At 47.3% G+C, this 21239-nt stretch overlaps 1 protein-coding gene across 1 annotated transcript in view; it reads right to left on the bottom strand.

Moving 5' to 3' along the window:
• OTOG (otogelin) overlaps nucleotides 1–21239 on the bottom strand; it is a 103587-nt gene that overhangs the window by 55594 nt on the left and 26754 nt on the right. The window contains exons 20-24 of the mRNA XM_032240888.1: nucleotides 19852–20044; nucleotides 18159–18233; nucleotides 17878–17921; nucleotides 16280–16433; nucleotides 3872–3979 (exon numbers count right to left, since the gene is read on the bottom strand). Of these exons, the coding sequence (XP_032096779.1) occupies nucleotides 3872–3979; nucleotides 16280–16433; nucleotides 17878–17921; nucleotides 18159–18233; nucleotides 19852–20044 (574 nt within the window). The remainder of the gene's footprint in view (nucleotides 1–3871; nucleotides 3980–16279; nucleotides 16434–17877; nucleotides 17922–18158; nucleotides 18234–19851; nucleotides 20045–21239) is intronic.

Below are 21239 nucleotides of genomic sequence, written 5' to 3'. Positions count from 1 at the left end.
AGACCAGTTGGGAGGTTACTGCAGCACATCAGGGAAGAGATGGTGACAGCTTGGAGCAGGGTAACAGCAGTGGAGACAGTGAGAAAGTGTCAAATTCTGTGTGTATTTTGAAGGTAGAATCAAAGGGGTTTGCAAACTGGCTGGATATAGGTAGTAAGAGAGAAGACTCAAGGTTGACTCCAGATTTTTATGGCCTGAGTAACTAGAAGAATGAAGTCTTCATCAACTCAGATGGGGAAGGCTGAAGGAGAAGCAGGTTTGAGGGGAAAGATCAGATGTGCAGTTCTGGACACGCTCAGTTTGAGACATCCATTAGACACACATACGGTGATGTCAAGTATGCAGTTGGATGTGTGAGTCTAGAGTTGAGAAGCATGGATTGGACTACAGGTAGAAATCTGGTCGTCCTCTGTTTACGGATGGGCTTTGTAGCCATGAGACTGGGTGAGTTCACCAAGGGAGTGAGTATAAATACAGAGGAGGATGGAGAAGAGGAAGAACCAATGAAGGAAGCTGAGGAGGAGCAGGAAGAGAGGTCGGAGGAAAAGCAAGAGGTGGTGGTGTCCCAGAAGCCACATGAATGAAAGTATCAAAAAGGAGGGAATGATGGAAACATGATCAACTGTGTCAAATGCCATCCACAGGTCTAAGAAAGTGAGGGCTGAGAAAGGAAAGCTGGATATGGCAACATGGAAGCTACTGGTAACCTTGGCAGGAACACTGTCAATGGAATGATGAGAAAATGCCTGACCAAGAGGGCTTAAAGGAACAGGAGCTTGAAACAGCAAATATAGAAAAAGTGTTCAGGAGCTTTTGCAATAAAAGGCAAGCAGAGGAATGGAGCAGTTCCTAGGAGACTGAAAGCTTTTCAAACGATATATTTTTACACAATAGGGATGACCCAGTACAGAATGTCAAATTGTTTCTACGGGAGAAAAGGGGGAGAGATGCTGCAGTGATGTCCTTGGGTGGGCAAGGGAGGAAATGGGACCCAGAGTACAAGTGAAGGAATTGGCTTTAGATTGGAACATGGCCACTTAGTCCATCTGTTATACAGGCAGAATCCATGGGTACAGAGCCTGGAAAGTTCTCATGGCTTTAGTTTCCTCAGGGAAATAGGAAGCAGGATCATCAGAAGAGAATGAGAGGGGAGGAGGCATAAGGGCTTTGAGGAGAGAGGAGAAAGAGTGGAATAGTTACCTAGCAGGATGAAAGAGCAAAGCAGACCCAGGAGATAGTCTGAGATCCCATCACCCTGAGGGCCTTTTTGGACGGCTCTGAGTCCATGAATTTAAATGAGAGCTGGCAGCCGGGTTTTGCACATCCCTCTTGTTGCATTCAGCTTCATGAATGCAGACACAAAGGAAGTAAAGGTGTGGATGTCACCACGGTTGTGGTTTTGCCAAACAAGTAGGGCAAAGCAGGAGGAGGAAGAGAAGTGGGGCTGCATCAAGGAAGTGGTTATGGTTCTGGACCACAGGTTGAGGCAAAGGGAAGGGAGACATCAAGCAGGTGAGAGGCAGCAGAGAGGTGGTAGGGGCTGTGGATGAGAAATCCCCGTGGGGTTGCAGGATTGAGGGAGTCAGGGTATGACAGGGAGTGGAGTAGAAGGGCAGAAGGTGAGGTGAGACACATTGGGGCATGGGCTGGGTGAGTTGCTAGGAATAACAAGATCTACAAGATGACCCCTCACTCCACTAGGATGGAGAAAGGTCTTTGGAAAAGAGAAGATGAAGAAACTGAGATGTTGGGAGATACTAGAAGCACCTCTAAACAGATACTAAGCTCTCCAACAATTAGGGATGGAGTAGGGTTGGCAAGAGCCACAGAGCTCAGCGCCAAAATCTTCGGAAGTAAAGGGGGAGGAAGTCAAGGCTTCGTGTCTGACAGCAACGAGGAGCAGGCTTTCTCCAGTCACGTGCCACAGACACACTAAGCCATGCACTGACTCCACAGCTTCCTAAGCCTGTGTATCCATCCAGTCACTCACCCACCGACACAACCTATGACTCAGCCGTAAAGGCAGTGTTGGGAATACTCCCACCGTGGCTGACCATGCTGCCAACAGTGGCGACGCAGAACACAGAGCTGGGGAGAGATGGGCAGCCAGGCTCTGTACACAGATCCCAGGAAATGCTTGAGTGGCACCAGCATGACCCACCTCCCCAGGGAGAGCAGCTGGAATCTGGGCCACAGTGGCAGGTCCTCCAAGAGCAAATGTCAAGGTTTGTCCATGCAATAGGAGGTAGAATTTTCACAACTGAGTTAAAAAGTAAAAACTTGCCCACCTATCTCTTAGTTTTCTATAGAAGAGAGGACACCCACCCTTCACAGCCTCTCCTGTGAAGGCAGATGCCTTCTCAAGTCAGAGTTCCAAATCCTAAATTATCCCAGCTCTTTGGCCTTGGCTCCAGTCTTCTCACCACCTCTGATTTGGATCTGATTTCTGAGCACATTGCGCACACAGGAGAAGTTTCAACGTAACTCAGCTACCTACTCTCTGCCTGAGGGTGAGGGTGCTGCTACCAGGGCTGGAGTCCAGTGAAGTGATGGAAGTGACTCTGTCTCAGGGCCTGAGCACCCTTGGGCAAACCCAGGCCAGCCAGCCCCAGTCTCTCGCCTCATGTGCCTGGCATCCCTCGTCAGCTCTGGCTCACCACAGTCACAAAATCCCATGAAAAAATAAGCACGCAGCCTGTGCAGAGGTCTGTGTCTTATCATTACACCCAGGGACTTCTGGGGTCAAACAGCCAGGGCTCTGACCTGCCAAGCACACTCGGATGTATCTGGGGAAACCAGCCTTGAAGCAGATGGGCTTGACTGTGACCCTGCTTCTAACACAGAAGGAAACACTATGGCCATCCTGCAGGCCACAGAAACAGGGTGCTTTCAATCCCAGCATGGGACAGGGACTGGGGCCATGCTCCAGCTAGCTGGATGGGTCTCCGAGTTAGAACCTCTCTGAGCTTTTCTGCTGGGCCCTGGAGTACCAGTGCCAGGGGCTTCCTGCTCATGTCAGGCTGCCCCTAGCTGGTTCTCGAAATTGGAACAGGTACTGGGATTACTCTCCAGTATCAGGGCACATTTATCATTTCTCACCCCCTCCCCCAGCATTCTCTCTATCAGAAAGCTGAGTCTACCCACTGCCTACCCACCACTGCATGACCTAGAACAGGCCTTGCAGAACTAGCCTGGAGTCTGTTTCCATAGAATCCACTCCAGGTGCACACACTCCCATGTATGCGCACTTACATTACTGAACAAATACCCTCACATGTACTTTCGTACACAAGAATGTACCTCTGCACAGGCAAGCACTGTGCACACTTACACAGATATTTTCACTCACATGTGAATACAAATACGTATAACCAATATACACATCTATCCACACACTTTGCACATACATGTCCACATATTTTAAATGGATCCTAATGCACACAAATATATATAAACACACCTGTCTACATATACAAATTTCTAATTGTATATATTCACTAACATATTGAGATTTGTGAATGTCTGCCTTTTTATACATATCCATGTACATGTATGTTCACATATGCACGTATGCATTTTGGATTTGCACTCACACTCATATGTTCATATAAATATGTAAACAAATTGTCATGGTTACAAATATGCATATATACACATTCATATACATAACTGAACAAACACATTCATGTATTCCTTTGTATGCATATACTTGCATGTGTACCCAAACCCCTATACCACACACGACACACAAACACACAACATGAATACAAACATAATGAAAGGGGAATGCTAGACTACACACTCGATCATGCGTCCATATCCATGCCCCCTCCCAGCAAAAAAGCAAAGCCTGCTTGGGGCCCTCACTTACCAGGTATGGCAAGGAGACATCACCTGGTCCCCAGGGAAGTACTCCTTCCCCTTCCAAGTGCAGGGGCACTCCTCTGGCAGAAAACATGCATCCCCGTGTCTGAGCAGACTGTAGGGACACAGCAAGCAGGCGGTCAGGAGAGCACCCTTCCCATAGCTGCCATCTGTTGAGGACCCTGCCTAAACCTGGATGCTCAGAGGTGGCATCCAGCATTTACCCTAGAAGATGCTGACTGTGTATTTACTGCCCATCCTGCAGCTGCCCAGTGAGGTTCAGAGGCACCTTGGTAATTGGAAAAACCAGTAATGGACTAGGCCCAGCCTGGAAGTTCCGGTCATCCATCAGGAAGCGAGGCTTACCTCTACCAGCCACAGTCCTACTGGCCAGGGGGATGCCAGTTGCTCCTTAGGCACTAGTTGTATACTAATGAACAGGCCATGGATATGGGCACTGACCCTCCTACCCAGGCTGTTCATGGAGCTCTCGGATCACAGGCCCCAAAGATGCAGCGCTACCGTCTTTTAGTCTGGTTTCCACAAAATCTGACCACTCCCAGGTCGGAGCCAAGGATGTCTCAGGGCATTTATTAAAGCTCTCAGGCCACAGCAACAGGCTAGATCCAGGTATCAACAGGATAGAGCCTGAAGCAGGGCTAAGAACACAAACTTTGGGGAGGAGGATCCAAGATGGCCATTTAGGAACAGCTCAGGATTGCAGCTCCCAGTGAAAGCGCAGAGGGTGAGTGGACACCGCATTTTTATTGCCCATAGACTAGGAAATTCCCAGGCGGAGAAGCTCCACAGGTCACCAGCGCGGATGTTTCTGCCAGCGTGGCTATCGGCGCCCCGGAGCAGTGGTTCTCCGTACAAAATACACCGGTCTGGGTGCCCTTTTGGCTGGCAATTGGAGCCACGGGAAGTCACCCATTCATCTGTTTAAAAAGGTGACTGAACAGGGAACCAGGACAGTAGATTCCAGGGCAAAAAAAAAAAAAGCGCCACAAACCTCAGTGCCGCTGTTTAAGCCAGCGCAGTGAGTGGCCACAGGGGAAAACAAACAGACCCTGGCGACCTCTTCAACAGGCAACTGGAACACCAACTTAAAAAAGGCTCTGAGGCAGGGAGCCAGGCGATCAGGCTTGGCTGGTCCCACCCCCACAAAAGAACAGCAACCAGAAACTCTGGATTCAGACTTTCTTTTTTTTTTTTTTTTTTTGAGACAGAGTCTCGCTCTTGTTACCCAGGCTGGAGTGCAATGGCGCGATCTCGGCTCACCGCAACCTCCGTCTCCCGGGTTCAGGCAATTCTCCTGCCTCAGCCTCCTGAGTAGCTGGGATTACAGGCACGTGCCACCATGCCCAGCTAATTTTTTGTATTTTTAGTAGAGACGGGGTTTCAGCATGTTGACCAGGATGGTCTCGATCTCTTGACCTCGTGATCCACCCGCCTCGGCCTCCCAAAGTGCTGGGATTACAGGCTTGAGCCACCGCACCTGGCCTGGATTCAGACTTTCACAGCAAGCACAGCTGAACCCGGGACGGCCCAGCTCTGTGGGGGAGGGGCGTCCGCCATTACCGAGGCAGCCCGCCAGGACGGAGGTAGTCAGCCAATGCTGAGGCAGCCCGCCGTTGCCAAGGCAACCCGCCACAGCAGAGAGACTACGCCTCAACAGAGGCGGGCCACCATCGCCAAAGCAGTTCTAACTACACCCATATAAACAGGACTGCAGGGAAGTTCACTCGGCAGCGGGGCGGAGCCCACAGCAGCTCAGCAAAGCCTCTATAGGCCGACAGTGACTAGGCTGCCTCCTTGCTGAGCAGAGCAGGTCTGAAGGAAAAAAAAGAAAAAAAAAAGAAGGTGGCAGCATAACGGAAACTCATAAATAAAGCCCTAAATCCCTGGGACAGAGCACCTGGGAACAAAAGCAGTTTATGAGTTCTGCTGCAGCAGACCTAAACGTACCTGCCCAGCAGCTCTGAATGAACAACAATAGAGCTCACAGCTCACCATTTGAGCTCCTATAAAGAAGAGACCGTCTCCTCAAGCAGCTCCCTGACCCCTATATATCCAAAGAGACACCTCATAAAAGAGAGATCAGATTGACACTAGGCGGGTATCCTTCTGGGACAAAGATAGCAGAAGAAGAAAACTGGTAACAACCCTTACTGTTCAGCAGCTGCTGCAGGTGAACCCCAGGCAAGCAGGGCCTGGAGTGGACCTCAGCAGACCTACATCAGAGGGGCCAGGCTGTCGGAAGGAAAACCAAGAAACAGAAATAACCTCATCATCAACAAACAGAACGTCAATCTGAAAGATTTGAGACCCAATCTGAAAGCCAGCAACTACAAAGTCGACAGGTGGCTAAATCCTTAAAGATGGGAAGAAACCAGCGCAAAAAGGATGAAAACACCCGAAACCAGAACACCTCTCCTCCTCCAAGGGATCACAACTCCTCACCAGCAAGGGAACAAGGTTGGAGGGAGAACGAGTGTGATGAAATGACAGAATCAGACTTCAGAAGGTGGGTAGTAAGAAACTTCTGTGAACTTAAAGAACATGTTCTAACCAAAGGCAAAGAAACTAAGAACCTTGAAAAAAGACTTGATGAAATGCTAACGAGAATGAACGAAATAGAAAGGAATATAAGTGAATTGATGGAGCTGAAAAATGCAACACGAGAACTTCGTGAAGCATGCACAAGTATCAACAGCCGAATTGACCAAGCAGAAGAAAGGATATCAGAGGTCGAAGATCAACTCAATGAAATAAAACGGGAAGGCAAGACTGGAGAAAAAAGGGTAAAAAGGAATGAACAAAGTCTCCAAGAAATGTGGGAATATGTGAAAAGACCTAATCTACGTTTGATAGGCGTACCCGAATGCAACGAAGAGAATGAATCCAAGCTGGAAAATACTCTTCAGGATATTATCCAGGAAAATTTCCCCAACCTAGCAAGGCAGGCAAACATTCAAGTCCAGGAAATACAGAGAGCACTACAAATATATTCGTCAAGAAGAGCAACCCCAAGGCACATAATCGTCAGATTCACCAGGGTTGAAATGAAGGAGAAAATACTAAGGGCAGCCAGAGAGAAAGGTCGGGTTACCCACAAAAGGAAGCCCATCAGACTCACAGCAGATCTCTCAGCAGAAACCCTACAAGCCAGAAGAGAGTGGGGGCCAATATTCAACATCCTTAAAGAAAAGAACTTTCAACCCAGAATCTCCTATCCAGCCAAACTAAGCTTCATAAGTGAAGGAAAAATAAAATCCTTTGGGAACATGCAAGTACTCAGAGATTTCATCACCACCAGGCCAGCTCTACAAGAGCTCCTGAAAGAGGCTCTACACATATAAAGGAACAACAAGTACCAGCTCAACTAAAGGGCAAAACACCCAACTAGCACCAAAATGGCAGTATCAAATTCACACATAACAATATTAACCCTAAATGTAAATGGACTAAATGCCCCAATCAAAAGACACAGACTGGCAAACTGGATAAAAAGACAAAACCCATCAGTGTGCTGTATCCAGGAAACCCATCTCACATGCAAGGATACACAAAGGCTCAAAATAAAGGGATGGAGGAAGATTTACCAAGCAAATGGAGAGCAAAAAAAAGCAGGAGTTGCAATTCTCATCTCTGATAAATTAGACTTTAAAGCAACAAAGATCATAAGAGACAAAGAGGGACATTACATAATGGTAAAAGGATCAATGCAACAAGAAGAGCTAACGATCCTAAATATATACGCACCCAATACAGAAGCACCCAGATACATAAGGCAAGTTCTTGATGACTTTCAAAGAGACTTAGACTCCCACACAATAATAGTGGGAGACTTTAACACCCCATTGTCAACATTAGACAGATCAACCAGACAGAAAATTAACAAGGATATCCAGGACTTGAACTCAGACCTGGACCAAGCAAACCTAATAGACATTTACAGAACTCTCCACCCCAAAGCCACAGAATATACATTCTTCTCAGTACCACATCACACCTACTCTAAAATTGACCACATAATTGGGAGTAAATCACTCCTTAGCAAATGCAAAAGAACGGAAATCGTAACAAACAGTCTCTCAGACCACAGTGCAATCAAGTTAGAACTCAGAATTCAAAAACTAACCCAGAACCACACAGCTTCATGGAAACTGAACAACTTGCTCTTGAATGTTGACTGGATAAATAATGAAATGAAGACAGAAATAAAGATGTTTTTCAAAACCAACGAGAATGAAGACACAACATACCAGAATCTCTGGGACACATTTAAAGCAGTCTCTAGAGGAAAATATATAGCAATAAGTGCCCACATGAGAAGCAAGGAGAGATCAAAAATTGACACCCTATTGTCAAAACTGAAAGAGCTAGAGGAGCAAGATCAAAAAAAGTCAAAGTCTAGCAGAAGACAAGAAATAGCTAAGATCAGAGCAGAACTGAAGGAGATAGAGACACAAAAAACCCTTCAAAAAATCAATAAATCCAGGAGCTGGTTTTTTAAAAGATCAACAAAATAGACAGACCACTAGCCAGATTAATAAAAAAGAAAAGAGAGAATAACCAAATAGATGCAATAAAAAACAATAAAGGGGATACCACCACAGATTCCACAGAAATTCAAACCATCATCAGAGATTATTACAAACAACTCTATGCACACAAACTAATAAACCTGGAAGAAATGGATAAATTCCTGGACACTTGCCTCCTCCCAAGACTAAACCAGGAAGAAGCTGAAACCCTGAACAGACCCATAACAAGGTCTGAAGTTGAGGCAGCAATTAAGAGCTTACCACCCAAAAAAAGCCCAGGACCAGATGGGTTCACAGCTGAATTCTACCAGACATACAAAGAGGAGCTGGTACCATTCCTTCTGAAACTATTCTAAACAATACAAAAAGAGGGAATTCTTCCCAAATCATCTTATGAGACCAACATCATCCTGATTCCAAAACCCAGCAGAGACTCAACAAGAAAAGAAAACTTCAGGCCAATATCCATGATGAACATAGATGCAAAAGTCTTCAATAAAATACTGACAAGCCGATTGCAACAGCACATCAAAAAGCTTATCCACCATGATCAAGTAGGCTTCATCCCAGGGATGCAAGGCTGGTTCAACATACGCAAGTCTATAAACGTAATTCACCACATAAACAGAACCAAAGACAAAAACCACATGATTATCTCAATTGATGCAGAGAAGGCCTTTGACAAAATTCAACAGCCCTTTATGCTAAAAACCCTCAATAAGCGAGGTATCGATGGAACGTATCTGAAAATAATAAGAGCTATTTATGACAAACCAACAGCCAATATCATACTGAATGGGCAAAAACTGGAAGATTCCCCTTGAAATGTGGCACCAGACAAGGATGCCCTCTCTCACCACTACTATTCAACATAGTATTAGAAGTTCTAGCCAGAGCAATCAGGCAAGAAAAAGAAATAAAGGGCATTCAAATAGGAAAGGAGGAAGTCAAATTGTCTCTATTTGCAGACGACATGATTGTATATCTAGAAGACCCCATTGTCTCAGCCCCAAACCTCCTGAAACTGATAAGCAAGTTCAGCAAAGTCTCAGGATACAAAAATCAATGTGCAAAAATCACATGCATTCCTATACACCAATAACAGACTTAAAGAGAGCCAAATCAAGAACAAACTTCCATTCACAATTGCCACAAAGAGAATAAAATACCTAGGAATACAACTAACAAGGAACGTAAAGGACCTCTTCAGGGAGAACTACAAGCCACTGCTCAACGAAATCAGAGAGGACACAAACAGATGGACAAACATTCCATGTTCATGGTTAGGAAGAATCAATATCGTGAAAATGGCCATACTGCCCAAAGTAATTTACAGATTCAATGCTATCCCCATCAAGCTACCAATGACCTTCTTCACAGAACTGGAAAAAACCACCTTAAACTTCATATGGAACCAAAAGAGAGCCCGCATAACCAAGTCAATTCTAAGCAAAAAGGACAAAGCGGGGGGCATCACACTACCGGACTTCAAACTATACTACAAGGCTACAGTAATCAAAACAGCATGGTACTGGTACCAAAACAGAGATACAGACCAATGGAACAGAACAGAGGTCTCGGAGGCAACACAACATATCTGCAACCATCTGATCTTTGACAAACCAGACAAAAACAAGCAATGGGGAAAGGATTCCCTGTTCAATAAATGGTGTTGGGAAAGCTGGCTAGCCATGTGCAGAAAGCAGAAACTGGACCCCTTCCTGACACCTTACACTAAAATTAGCTCCAGATGGATTAAAGACTTAAACATAAGACCTAACACCATAAAAACCCTAGAAGAAAATCCAGGCAAAACTACACATAGGTGTAGGCAAGGACTTCATGACCAAAACACCAAAAGCATTGACAACAAAAGCCAAAATAGACAAATGGGACCTAATCAAACTCCACAGCTTCTGCACAGCAAAAGAAACAATCATTAGAGTGAACTGGCAACCAACAGAATGGGAAAAAATTTTTGCAGTTTACCCATCTGACAAAGGGCTGATATCCAGAATTTACAAAGAACTAAAACAGATTCACAAGAAAAAACTAACAAGCCCATTCAAAAGTGGGCAAAGGATATGAACAGACACTTTACAAAAGAAGATATACATGAGGCCAACAAACATATGAAAAAATGCTCATCATCACTGGTCATCAAAGAAATGCAAATCAAAACAACATTGAGATACCATCTCACGCCAGTTAGAATGGCGATCATTAAAAAATCTGGAGACAACAGATGCTGGAGAGGATATGGAGAAATAGGAACACTTTTACACTGTTGGTGGGAGTGTAAATTAGTTCAACCATTGTGGAAGACAGTGTGGTGATTCCTCAAGGACCTAGAAATAGAAATTCCATTTGACCCAGCAATCCCATTACTGGGTATATATCCAAAGGATTACAAATCGTTCTACTATAAGGACACGTGCACACGAATGTTCATTGCAGCACTGTTTACAATAGCAAAGACCTGGAACCAACCCAAATGTCCATCGACGATAGACTGGATAGGGAAAATGTGGCACATATACACCATGGAATATTATGCAGCAATCAAAAATGATGAGTTTGGGTCCTTTGTAGGGACATGGATGAACCTGGAAACCATCATTCTCAGCAAACTGACAGAAGAGCAGAAGACCAAACACCGCATGTTCTCACTCATAGGCGGGTGTTGAACAATGAGAACACATGGACACAAGGAGGGGAGCACTACATACTGGGGTCAGTTGGGGGGAAATAGGGGAGAGACGGTGGGGGGTGGGGAGCTGGGGAGAGATAGCAAGGGGAGAAATGCCAGATGTAGGTGATGGGGAGGAAGGCAGCAAATCACACTGCCACGTGTGTACCTATGCAACAATTTTGCATGTTCTTCACATGTACCCCAAAACCTAAAATGCAATAAAATAAATAAATGGGGGAAAAAAAAAGAACACAAACTTTGGCAATAAATAATTTTTCGTTCAAATCCAGGATCTAACTAAAACAAGTTACTCAACCTTCTTATTTTTGAAAAGAATACAAGCACATGGCTTAAAGAGGTAAAAAGAAAGGGTGCTACAGGCATTTTACTGAAGGGAGTCTCCTGTTAATTGCTCCTGTATCCAGATTTTCTGCCTGGAGTCACTTTCTAGGCTATAGTACAGGATAATGGAACCCAAGCACAGCACGATGTCCCCCTGAGGAGAGCAGACAGGAAATGGGGTTCAGGGCTTCTGAAGTGGCCAGAATGTCCAGGTCAGGATGCAGAATGGAAAGGAATGAAATAAAAGCTCTAAATTAGAAATACAAGAGCAAACTAAATCCAAAGTAAATAGAAAGAAATAAAGATGGCCAGGTTGATGGTTTGCGCCTGTAATCCCAGCACCTTGGGAGGCCGAGGCGAGCAGATCACGAGGTCAGGAGATTGAGATCATCCTGGCTAGCACAGTGAAACCCCGTCTCCAATAAAAATGCAAAAAATTAACCAGGGTGTGGCGGTGTGCTTCGGTTATACCAGATACTCAGAAGGCTGGGGCAGGAGAATCATTAAACCTGGGAGGCTGAGGTTTAGTGAGCCGAGATCATGCCACTGCACTCCAGCCTGGGCAACAGAGCAAGACTCCATCTCAAAAATAAATAAACATATAAATATAAGATCAGAAATTAGTGAAATAGAAAACAGAATAACAATGCAGAAAAATCAACAAAACCAGATATTGCTTCTTTGAAAAGACCAATAAAATTGACAAACCCCTGTCTAAACTGAATGATAAAAAGGGCAGGGGAAATATTCAAATCACTAATATCTGGAACAAAGAGGAGAGATTGCTATAGATTCTACTGATGGTAAAAGGAAAATAAGGAAATATTATGTACAATGTTAAGTGAATAAATTTGACAACTTAGATGAAATGAACAAATTCCTTAAAAGGCACAAACTATAAATATTCAGCCAAGAAGGAATAGGTAAACTGAATAGCCCAATATCTTTAAAGAAATTAAATTTGAAGTTAAAACTCCTCCAAGATTGGTAAATTTTCTACCAGGTATTTAAGGAAGAAATAATGCTAGTTTTAAACAAACTCCTCCAAAAATTGAAAGCAAAATAATACTTCTCAACTCATTTTATAAGACCAGCATTAATCTGATACCAAAATCAGACAAAACATTTCAAGTATGGAAAACCACAGACCATAGAATATTAAATAAGACATCAGTCACAACTAGGGTTTATCTCAGGAATGTAAGCCTGGTTTAAGATTTTAAAAATCAACCAATGTAATTTGCCACATTTATAAAATAAAGGGAAAATATCATACGATATTCCAATAAATGAAATCAATTGACAGGCTGAGTGCAGTGGCTCACATAATCCCAGCACTTGGGAGACCAAGGCAGGAGGATCACTTGAGACCAGGAGTTCAAGACCAGACTGGCCAAAATGGAGAAACCTCCTCTACTAAAAATATAAAAATTAGCTAGACGTGGTGGCCCATGCCTGTAATCCCAGCTACTCTGGAGGTTTAAGCATGAGAGTCACTTGGACTTGAGAGGCAGAGGTGCAGTGAGCCAAGATCACGGCACTATACTCCAGCCTGGGCAATAGAGTGAGACTCCGTCTCAAAAAAAAAAAAATCAGTTGATAAAATTCAATACCCATTTATTATAAAAATTTGCACCATAATAGAAATAAAAAGAAACTACCCTAATCTGGTAAAAATCATTTGCAAAAAAACTACAACTAATGTTAGAATTAATGGTAGAAGACTGGCTGCTTTACCCAAAGTAAGACAAAAGCAATGATTTTTACTTCTATCACTGCTATTCAAAAGTATATTGTAAGTCCAATACAGCACGATAAGGCAAGGAACATATGCGATGCAAAATTTTTAAATAAAGAAGTAAAACTATCTTTATTTACAGATGACACAATCACTTACTGAAATCCTAAAGAATCTATCGAAAAAAAACCACTAGAACTCATAGATTTAGCAAGATTGCAGAATGCAAGGTCAATATGTGAAAATTGACTGTATTTCTATATTGTGACAATAAAAAAATGGAAAATTAATAAAATAATACCATTTATAATGTAAACAAAAACAGCAAATAGCTATGAAAAAATTCAATGAAAAAATGCGTAAACCTTTACATGAAAACTATGAAATATTGCTGAGAGAAATTAAAGAAGACCAATAAATAGGAAAATAATACCATATTTGTGGTTTGGAGGACTTACTGGTTTTAAGATGTCAATTCTCCTCAAATTGATTTACAAATTCAACACAATTTCATTCAAAACCTCAGAGGGTTTTTTTTTTTTTTTTTGGTAGAAATTTATAAGATGATCCTAAATTTATTTGGAAATGCAAAGACCTAGAACAACTTTTTGAAAGAAAATAAAAAATTTGAAAAACTCTCACTTCCTGATTTCAAGGCTTACAGTACAGCTTCATAAATCAAGAGAGTAGATACTGGCATAAAGACAGACAAACAGATCAATAGAACAGAGTAGAGTTCTGAAATAGACCCATGTGTATACAGTCGATTAATTTTTCACAAAAATGCCAAAGCAATTACATGGGAGAGGAAAGTCTTCTTTAAAAAATGGGGCTACAACCACTGGATGTCCATCAAAAAAAAAAAAAAAAAATAGACCTTGACTACATTTTGCAACATACGTAAAATGTAATAATTTTAAATAGATCATGGGCTTAAATGTAAAAGCTAAAATTGTGCCGGGCACGGTGGCTCAAGCCTGTAATCCCAGCACTCTGGGAGGCCGAGGTGGGTGGATCACGAGGTCAAGAGATCGAGACCATCCTGGTCAACATGGTGAAACCCCGTCTCTAATAAAAATACAAAACATTAGCTGGGCATAGTGGCGAGTGCCTGTAATCCCAGCTACTCAGGAGGCTGAGGCAGGAGAATTGCCTGAACCCAGGAGGCGGAGGTTGCGGTGAGCTGAGATCAGGCCATTGCACTCCAGCCTGGGTAACAAGCGAAACTCCGTCTCAAAAAAATAAATAAATAAATAAATAAATAAATAATAAAATAAAATAAAAAATAAAATTGTAAGGCTGGCCAGCTGCAGTGGCTCCCACCTGTAATCTCAGCACTTTGGGAGGATCTCTTGAGACCAGCCTGGGAAGTGGTGGAACCAGGGTTCAAGCCTGACTCCAGAATCTGTGCTCATTGTGTCTCATGGCCTAGTGGCCCCAGGGCCCTTGGCTCAGTTCCCAGATGCAAAAAGCATGGAGGTGTACAGACAACCACAGACCATTCTTTGGAGATTCTTAGACACATTACAGAGAAGGGCATGGTGACCAGACAGCCAGAACTCTCATACACAGAGGTGATCATCGGTTCCAAGGGTCCTAGGCAGGGGTTGTTAAGGATGCTTAGGCATCTTTGGGAGCCCTGTCCCAGCAACAGGATGTCCCAGGATAGTAGAAAATGCCTGCCCTTCCCTTACAAATTGAGACAGTACCAATTTCACTTTGACAAACTGCTTAGCGGGGCTTTGATACAGCACGCAATGGGTCATCAGCCAAACTGAGCCCAGAGCCCAGTCTCCCAGTCTCCAGTCCGGCACCCTTTCCACTGTGCCTCTGTGGCCTTGCCACCACCCTTGGCAGTGAGTGACCCTCGGTTCCTGACCCCAGGCGCCCTGGCTTTTCCTGACCTCAGGCTGAGATGCAGGCTGTGCACACAGGATGGCATCACAAGGGGACCTTCAGTGACAAAGATACTCCTCACATGTCACTCCGGGTTCCAAATGGCAGCAGATGGCCAGGTGTAGGATTGCTTGCAGGTTCTCTTTCAGACACTCTTGCCTGGAAGGGGCAGGCTCACAACCTACATTATGATCTCTGTGTAGGAGACCAGACCCTGGACCTCACGTGCTCTGGGCCAGCGGCTGGGCTTGGAGTAAGGAGACTTGGGTTTGAGTCCTGGTTCTTTGGATACCACTTCCCTCCACCCTGCCCCTGGCCTCAGTTTCTTCATCGGCAAAATGGGCATCATGGTCCTCCCCTCCTTTCTATCATGGATGCTCTGAGACTGAAAGGGGTAACAACACCCAAGTGTCTTAGAAACAGTAAAGCTCCAACTGACTGTCCCCTCCCCTTGCCACCCTAGACGCCCTGACCCCCATCTCATTTTCCTTGGCTACCAGGCCTGGGCCATGACTCCCAAGTGACCACTAATCTCTGCACAGGCTGAAGGTCACAGCCCGGTGTTGCTGAGCCAGGAGATGAGGTACCAGCTGTCTTCTCAGCCCAGACCTGGGAATGAGAAGGGGCAGAGCTGGGTGCTGGGCCCTGGGCCACCTCAGTGTGCAGAGCCCACACAGGCATGCCCATAGAGCCTGACCACGCAGCTCTCAGCTTTAATGGCAGAGTTTGGGGGACCTGGGAAGGGGACAGTTTTCTCCAGGTGGGGTCTTCGTCTCTGAGTATTTCGGAGGCATCAACCCTCCTCCTGAGGGGAAGGGGCTGAGAGCTGAATCTGGGTTTCCTCTCCAGTGACCAACCAATGGCAGCACCACAGCGTGCCCGACACCCCTCTCAGTACTTCCACTGAGCGAGCTCATTGATTTCTTACAGCAGCCTGTGAAGGTGCTGGGCGTGATGATGGTTCCATTTCACAGATGGGTACCCAGGGCTCTCCCTCCTACAGGGCACACTCCAGGCTGGATCCCCAGCCCCTCCTCTTTCCACACTCCTTGCTGGCCATGATGGCTGTGGCTGGCCAGCCCAGGCCAGTGCCTTCCTACGAGGCTGTGTGATGTTTTCCCTGCCCCCACTCCACCCTGCGGCCCTTGGTTCTACCAGCCTTCAGAGTCGTGGGCCCAAGGCAGCATGAGTACCTACCCCTGGGGACAGGCGCAGCCCGAGAGGCAGGGGCCACGGGCCGACATACTCAGGTTCAGCAGTTGCTGCTCGCACGTCCTCTCCCTGCTCAGCTCTGGGTCCATGTGCAGGTCGCTGCAGTTCACGAAGACCTGGCCTGCTGGGCAGGCAGCAGCTGGGAGAGAAGATGGGAGCAGAGGGCTTGGGGCCTCAGGATGGGCTCCTGGGCTACAGGGGCAGCAGCAGGAGGATGGAGGGAGGGGGAGATGGGCTCAGAAGCCTCCTCCTGGCCCTGCTGCTCCTGGGCATTGCTTGGTTTCCCAGATAGCCTCACGGGGGGATAGATGTGTGCTATCTGTCACACAACAGGACCACGGCCACCAGGAACCATCGCTGCCCGTCCCCCATACCAGGCTGCTCCAGGCACGTCCCCCGCGTCATCTTATTGAAGCCTGCAACAACTCTAGGAATTATTATTGCCCCCCATTTTCCCAAATAATGGAGTGAAGCCACTTCTCCTCCCCAAAGTCATCATAAAGTGAGAAGTGCCCCAGAGGGACCGGGAGAGGGGCTAGCAAGAGGATGAGCAATCAGTGTGACAGTGGGACCAGAGGACTCTGAACGACCAGGAGAGTCACCGTCCTGTTACCATTAATTCTGTGACACGAACCCACCCTCTCTCCCTGAGCCCTCAGGAAGGTCTGCCCTGCACATTCATACTGTGTGAGTGATCGTTTTTAGGAAAATTAATGAAAAGGAGCTGAGTTCCATGCCCAGGCTGGGATGAACCAGAGAGAAAGGAACAGGCACAAGAGGTTAGATAAAAGTCCCAAAGAGCCAGAAAGCCAAAGCCAGAAGTGACCAAAGGAAAAGCACTTCCAGGAATATACACAAAACATGGGGAGGACTCAGGAATCTAGGCTATGGCTGAAGAGAAAATGAAGGCCCAGAGAGATAAAGTGGGTGGCCCAGGGCTGCACAGCTAGTGAGTGTCAGGGAAGATTTGAACCCAGGCCGGATGACTCTGGAGGCCCTGCTCCTAACCACCTACCGTACGATTGTTCTCCGATCCCTTCCTCCACCCCAGGAAGCCCTCCCTGAATGCTCCAGTCCCCAGGGCCTCCCCGACCTCCCAGCCCCTCGAAGGTTGCCCCCTCACTGTTCTGCCCCATCCCTGTCTCTGTTGCCTAGGAGGGTCTCAAAAGTCCAGGCTGTCCTGCCCATCTCTGTGACCCCACCCCCAGCACTGTCCTGGGCAGAGTCTGCCTCAGTAGATACATGACAGCTCAGACAGAGGAAATCAGGACTCAAAGGAAGTCAAGAAACTGCCCAGACACCCAACATGGTTGCCCCAGGTGGCTGCTCCGGAGGAAGACAGAGTCTCAGCCTCTCCTCCACAAGCATCAGAGACAGCCACTAGGGTGGGGCTGAGGCTGGGACAGGGTTTCAGGTGCCACCCTCCAAGCTGGAGTCTTTGCTATGAGGGCAAGGAACACAGAAGGCCCAGTGTAGGGCAAAACCTTGAGTAGGCTTGCTACGGCCTGATCAGCGCCCCACTCCCTACTCTCCTTTACCATGGGGAGCCCCCAGAAAGCCTCCACCCCTCCAGTCACCCTTACCTGGAGCTCTGCTATCACAGCTCATGATTCCATCTTTGCAGTGGCTGTAGAGAGAGAAAGCCCCCAGGGTTAGCCGTCCCAATCACTGCAGGACCTAGACACCCCATATCGCCGCCCTCGGGTCACTGCAGAGTTCAGATAGACATCCTCACTCACTGCCCCTCCCTGCACAGAGCAGGACTGGGTGTCCCTTCACAGAAAGTTCCACTCAGCCGCACTGTCTTCAGTCAGCAGCCTCCCTTTAAAGAGAGGGCAAGAAGGCTGTCACCTACAGAGCTCACCAGTGGCCCAGGGATGGGATGTCGCTATCTCCGGGGGGATAGTCCACTCCCTGGAAGTGGCAGGAGCACTGGTTCCTATAAAAAGCAGGAGCAGAGAAAGGTGAGCAGGCTCAGGAGCTGAAGCAGGGACTGCCAAGGAAAGGGACTGCACCCTCAGCCAACCAGGGGCATAAGGACACAGGGAAAAGTAATGGTGTCTATGGTGACATGCGACACAACACCAGCGAGCAGAAAAGCCTGCCTGGCACCAGGGACAGAGGTCAGGGCTGGGTCCCCGGTTCAGAGCCATGCACCAAGCTTAGACAAGGACAGTTACTGGTCTCCATAGTCTCCTGTAGCCAGCTCATTTGGACCGAGGAAGGGAGGAGCAGAACGAACAGGAGCATGGCTCCTGAGCCCACGCCAAGTCAGGAATGGGGCAGATATTAAGTGGGTGCTGCAGCCTGGCGCAGGAGTCCTGGTCACTCACGCCCAGCGACCATTCCAACTGCTCAGTGCCTGTGCTGCACTGGTTGTTAAGTACATTGAACTCTGGCCAGGGACACCTAGCCAGGCCCTCTGCGTACATTATCTCATTGATTCTTCGCAGGGATTCTGTAAGGTAGGGATTCTTGTGCTGTCTCTCTTCTTTTCTGCAAGTCATCTAATGGCAAAGACTGTTTCCTCCTCACACAGCTCCCACAGAACCTGCCCATTACAGGCACGTGCCGGTCTTGGAGCAGAGCAGTGAGTCATGGACGGGATGCCGGAACTCCTCCAGCCCCAGTGCTGATCAGCGACTGCCTCCTCTCCCTGGTAAGCCACACAGACACCCTCTGATGGCAGCACTCAGCGTACAGGGGTGGGAGCTGCCAGGCACACATCTGGGTCTCAAGGGAGGATTCTGTAGTTTGGGAAGGACTGTGAGTGATTCCTATTTACCCTAAAGAGGCCCGCCATTTGAAAACCACCAATAAAATGGGTATTATTTTATAGACAGAGAAACAGAGACCTGCAGGGGACCAAGGACCTTGCCAGTCACCCCAGAATCAAATGGGGCCACCGCCTCCCACTCTCCTCCTCCTGCTCTGCCCTCCAGCCACACCGAGAACAAGCTGAACCTTGGGCCACCCCTTCTTCCTGGAGCCCCCTCCCTCACTCCCTCAGGCCTCTGCTCAGACCTCACCTCAGCAGAAAGGCCTTGCTTTCCAGGCCTACCTCAAGTAACGCACCAGGAGCGGGCCTCCCTACTCTCACTCTGCCTTACTTGGCTCAACAGCTCTTGCTGCCACCTGTCCATTAAGTGTCTGTTCATTTGTCTGTCTGTCTTGCCACCCTAGAATGTGAGCCCCAGGATGGCAGAACTCTGCTTTGTTTGTTTCTGAATTCCCAAGGCCTAGAAATGTCTGGAACATATTAGAAAGTCAATAAATGCTGTGGAAGGAGAGGGGAGTGAGGAGAGAGAGGGCCCTTGGGCTCTGTGGGGTTGTTCTGCCTTGTGAGGAAGCTGCTGGAATGCCCCAAAGGCCAAGGCTGGGAGGGAGACCACAAGGAGGGAGCCCACCCACATTACCCACCAAGGTCTGGCCTGCAACTGTGTGGGGAAGCAGGGACATGAGAGGCCCAGCCTCAGATGGTTCCCCAGTCTCAGATGTCATGGAGATCCTTGGCCTCACCGGCCCACCCAACCCAGAGGCCAAGCTGGCCCACTCACCGGGGAACACAGAGGTCAGCCTGGGTGTCCAGATGGGTGTCTGGTGGGCAGGCACAGCCCTCCACACACTCGTCCCTGCTCAGGTCATCGCCACCATCAACCCCACAGGCCTCAGGGCTGGCCAGGTCCTGGCAGGTTTGTCCACACGGGGCCACGCAGGGGCTATACTCCTTGGTGGCCTCACAGGACAGTGCTGCAGTGAGAAGGGAGGCCATGCTTTGTTTCCCTCACCCCCACAGTTGTGTGGAGTGGGGCTGTCAATCTATGAGGAGAATGGAGATCCAGGGAAATTAAGACATTTGCCCAAGGTCACACAGCAGGTCAAAGTCAGAGGCGGAATTTGAACCCAGGTCTGACTCCAGAGTGCCACTGCCTACCAATATGCCAGAATGGCAAATCATCGGTGGACCCTTCTACCAAGTCAGCCTGATATTAAAATATCATTGAATTTTGAATATTGCTCTTGTATCCTGCAATGCCACTGCACTTATTTCTAGCTTTAGTAGTGTTTTAGCTTGGATGCACCACAGTGCCTACCACTGTCCTTTGGGGACTTTACCTGCCTGAGATCTTAGCTGTACAGCTTATTACATGTCAAAACTCAAAAATCAGAGTGGCTCATGCCTGTAATCCCAGCACTTCAGGAGGCTGAGGCAGGCGGATCACTTGAGGTCAGGAGTTCGAGACCAGCCAGCATGGCCACCGTCCCACTCCCCACAGAGTCTCCTACACGCTGTGAAATCCAGTAGATCCACTGAGACCATCAAGTTCAGCTATTCTCAACCCAGGCTACACATCGAAGCCACTTGGGAGCCTCTGAAAATACTGATGCCTGGGCCTCACTGCCAGATCTGTTGCCTTAGTTGACACTCGATGTGGCCCAGATGCGTGAATCTTTTGAAAGTTCCTATGGAAACCCTAATATGCAGCCAGGGTTAATAACCAGTGGTCCTGTCCAATCCCCTTTGGGGAAACTCTGGTTCAGAGAGCATCAAAGCCCTGCTTGGGGACACACAGCAAGTTACCTGCAGGGCTGGAACAGAGCTCAGGCCTCCTGACTCCCAGTACAGGGCCTTTTTCATTTATTCAACAAACATTTGCTAAAAGCTCACTGAGAGTCAGGCCTTGTGCTAGAGCTGGGGGCACAGAGGTGACGAAGACATGGGAAGGTGCAGAGCCCAGGGTCAGGGTAGGGATGGGTAGGGGCTGGTTCATGACTTGAGTATATGTACTCAAACCCCAGGGCAACAGCCAGTGGTCTTTAGAAAGGTGCAATGCAAAGTGGCTCTGATGGAGTGGGAGAATCTGGGATGAGCAGGACTGACAGGACTTGAGATGGAGTGGAAGCAAGGGTAACAGAAGCAGTCCTGAGTCACACATCCCAGGTG

This window comes from Sapajus apella, unplaced genomic scaffold (genome assembly GCF_009761245.1).
Source record: "Sapajus apella isolate SASKATOON/1434 unplaced genomic scaffold, GSC_monkey_1.0 scaffold47, whole genome shotgun sequence".
Classification (NCBI taxonomy): Eukaryota; Metazoa; Chordata; class Mammalia; order Primates; family Cebidae; genus Sapajus; species Sapajus apella.
The sequence above is the reverse complement of the archived record's forward strand: the minus strand, read 5'-3'. Positions and strand labels throughout refer to the sequence as shown.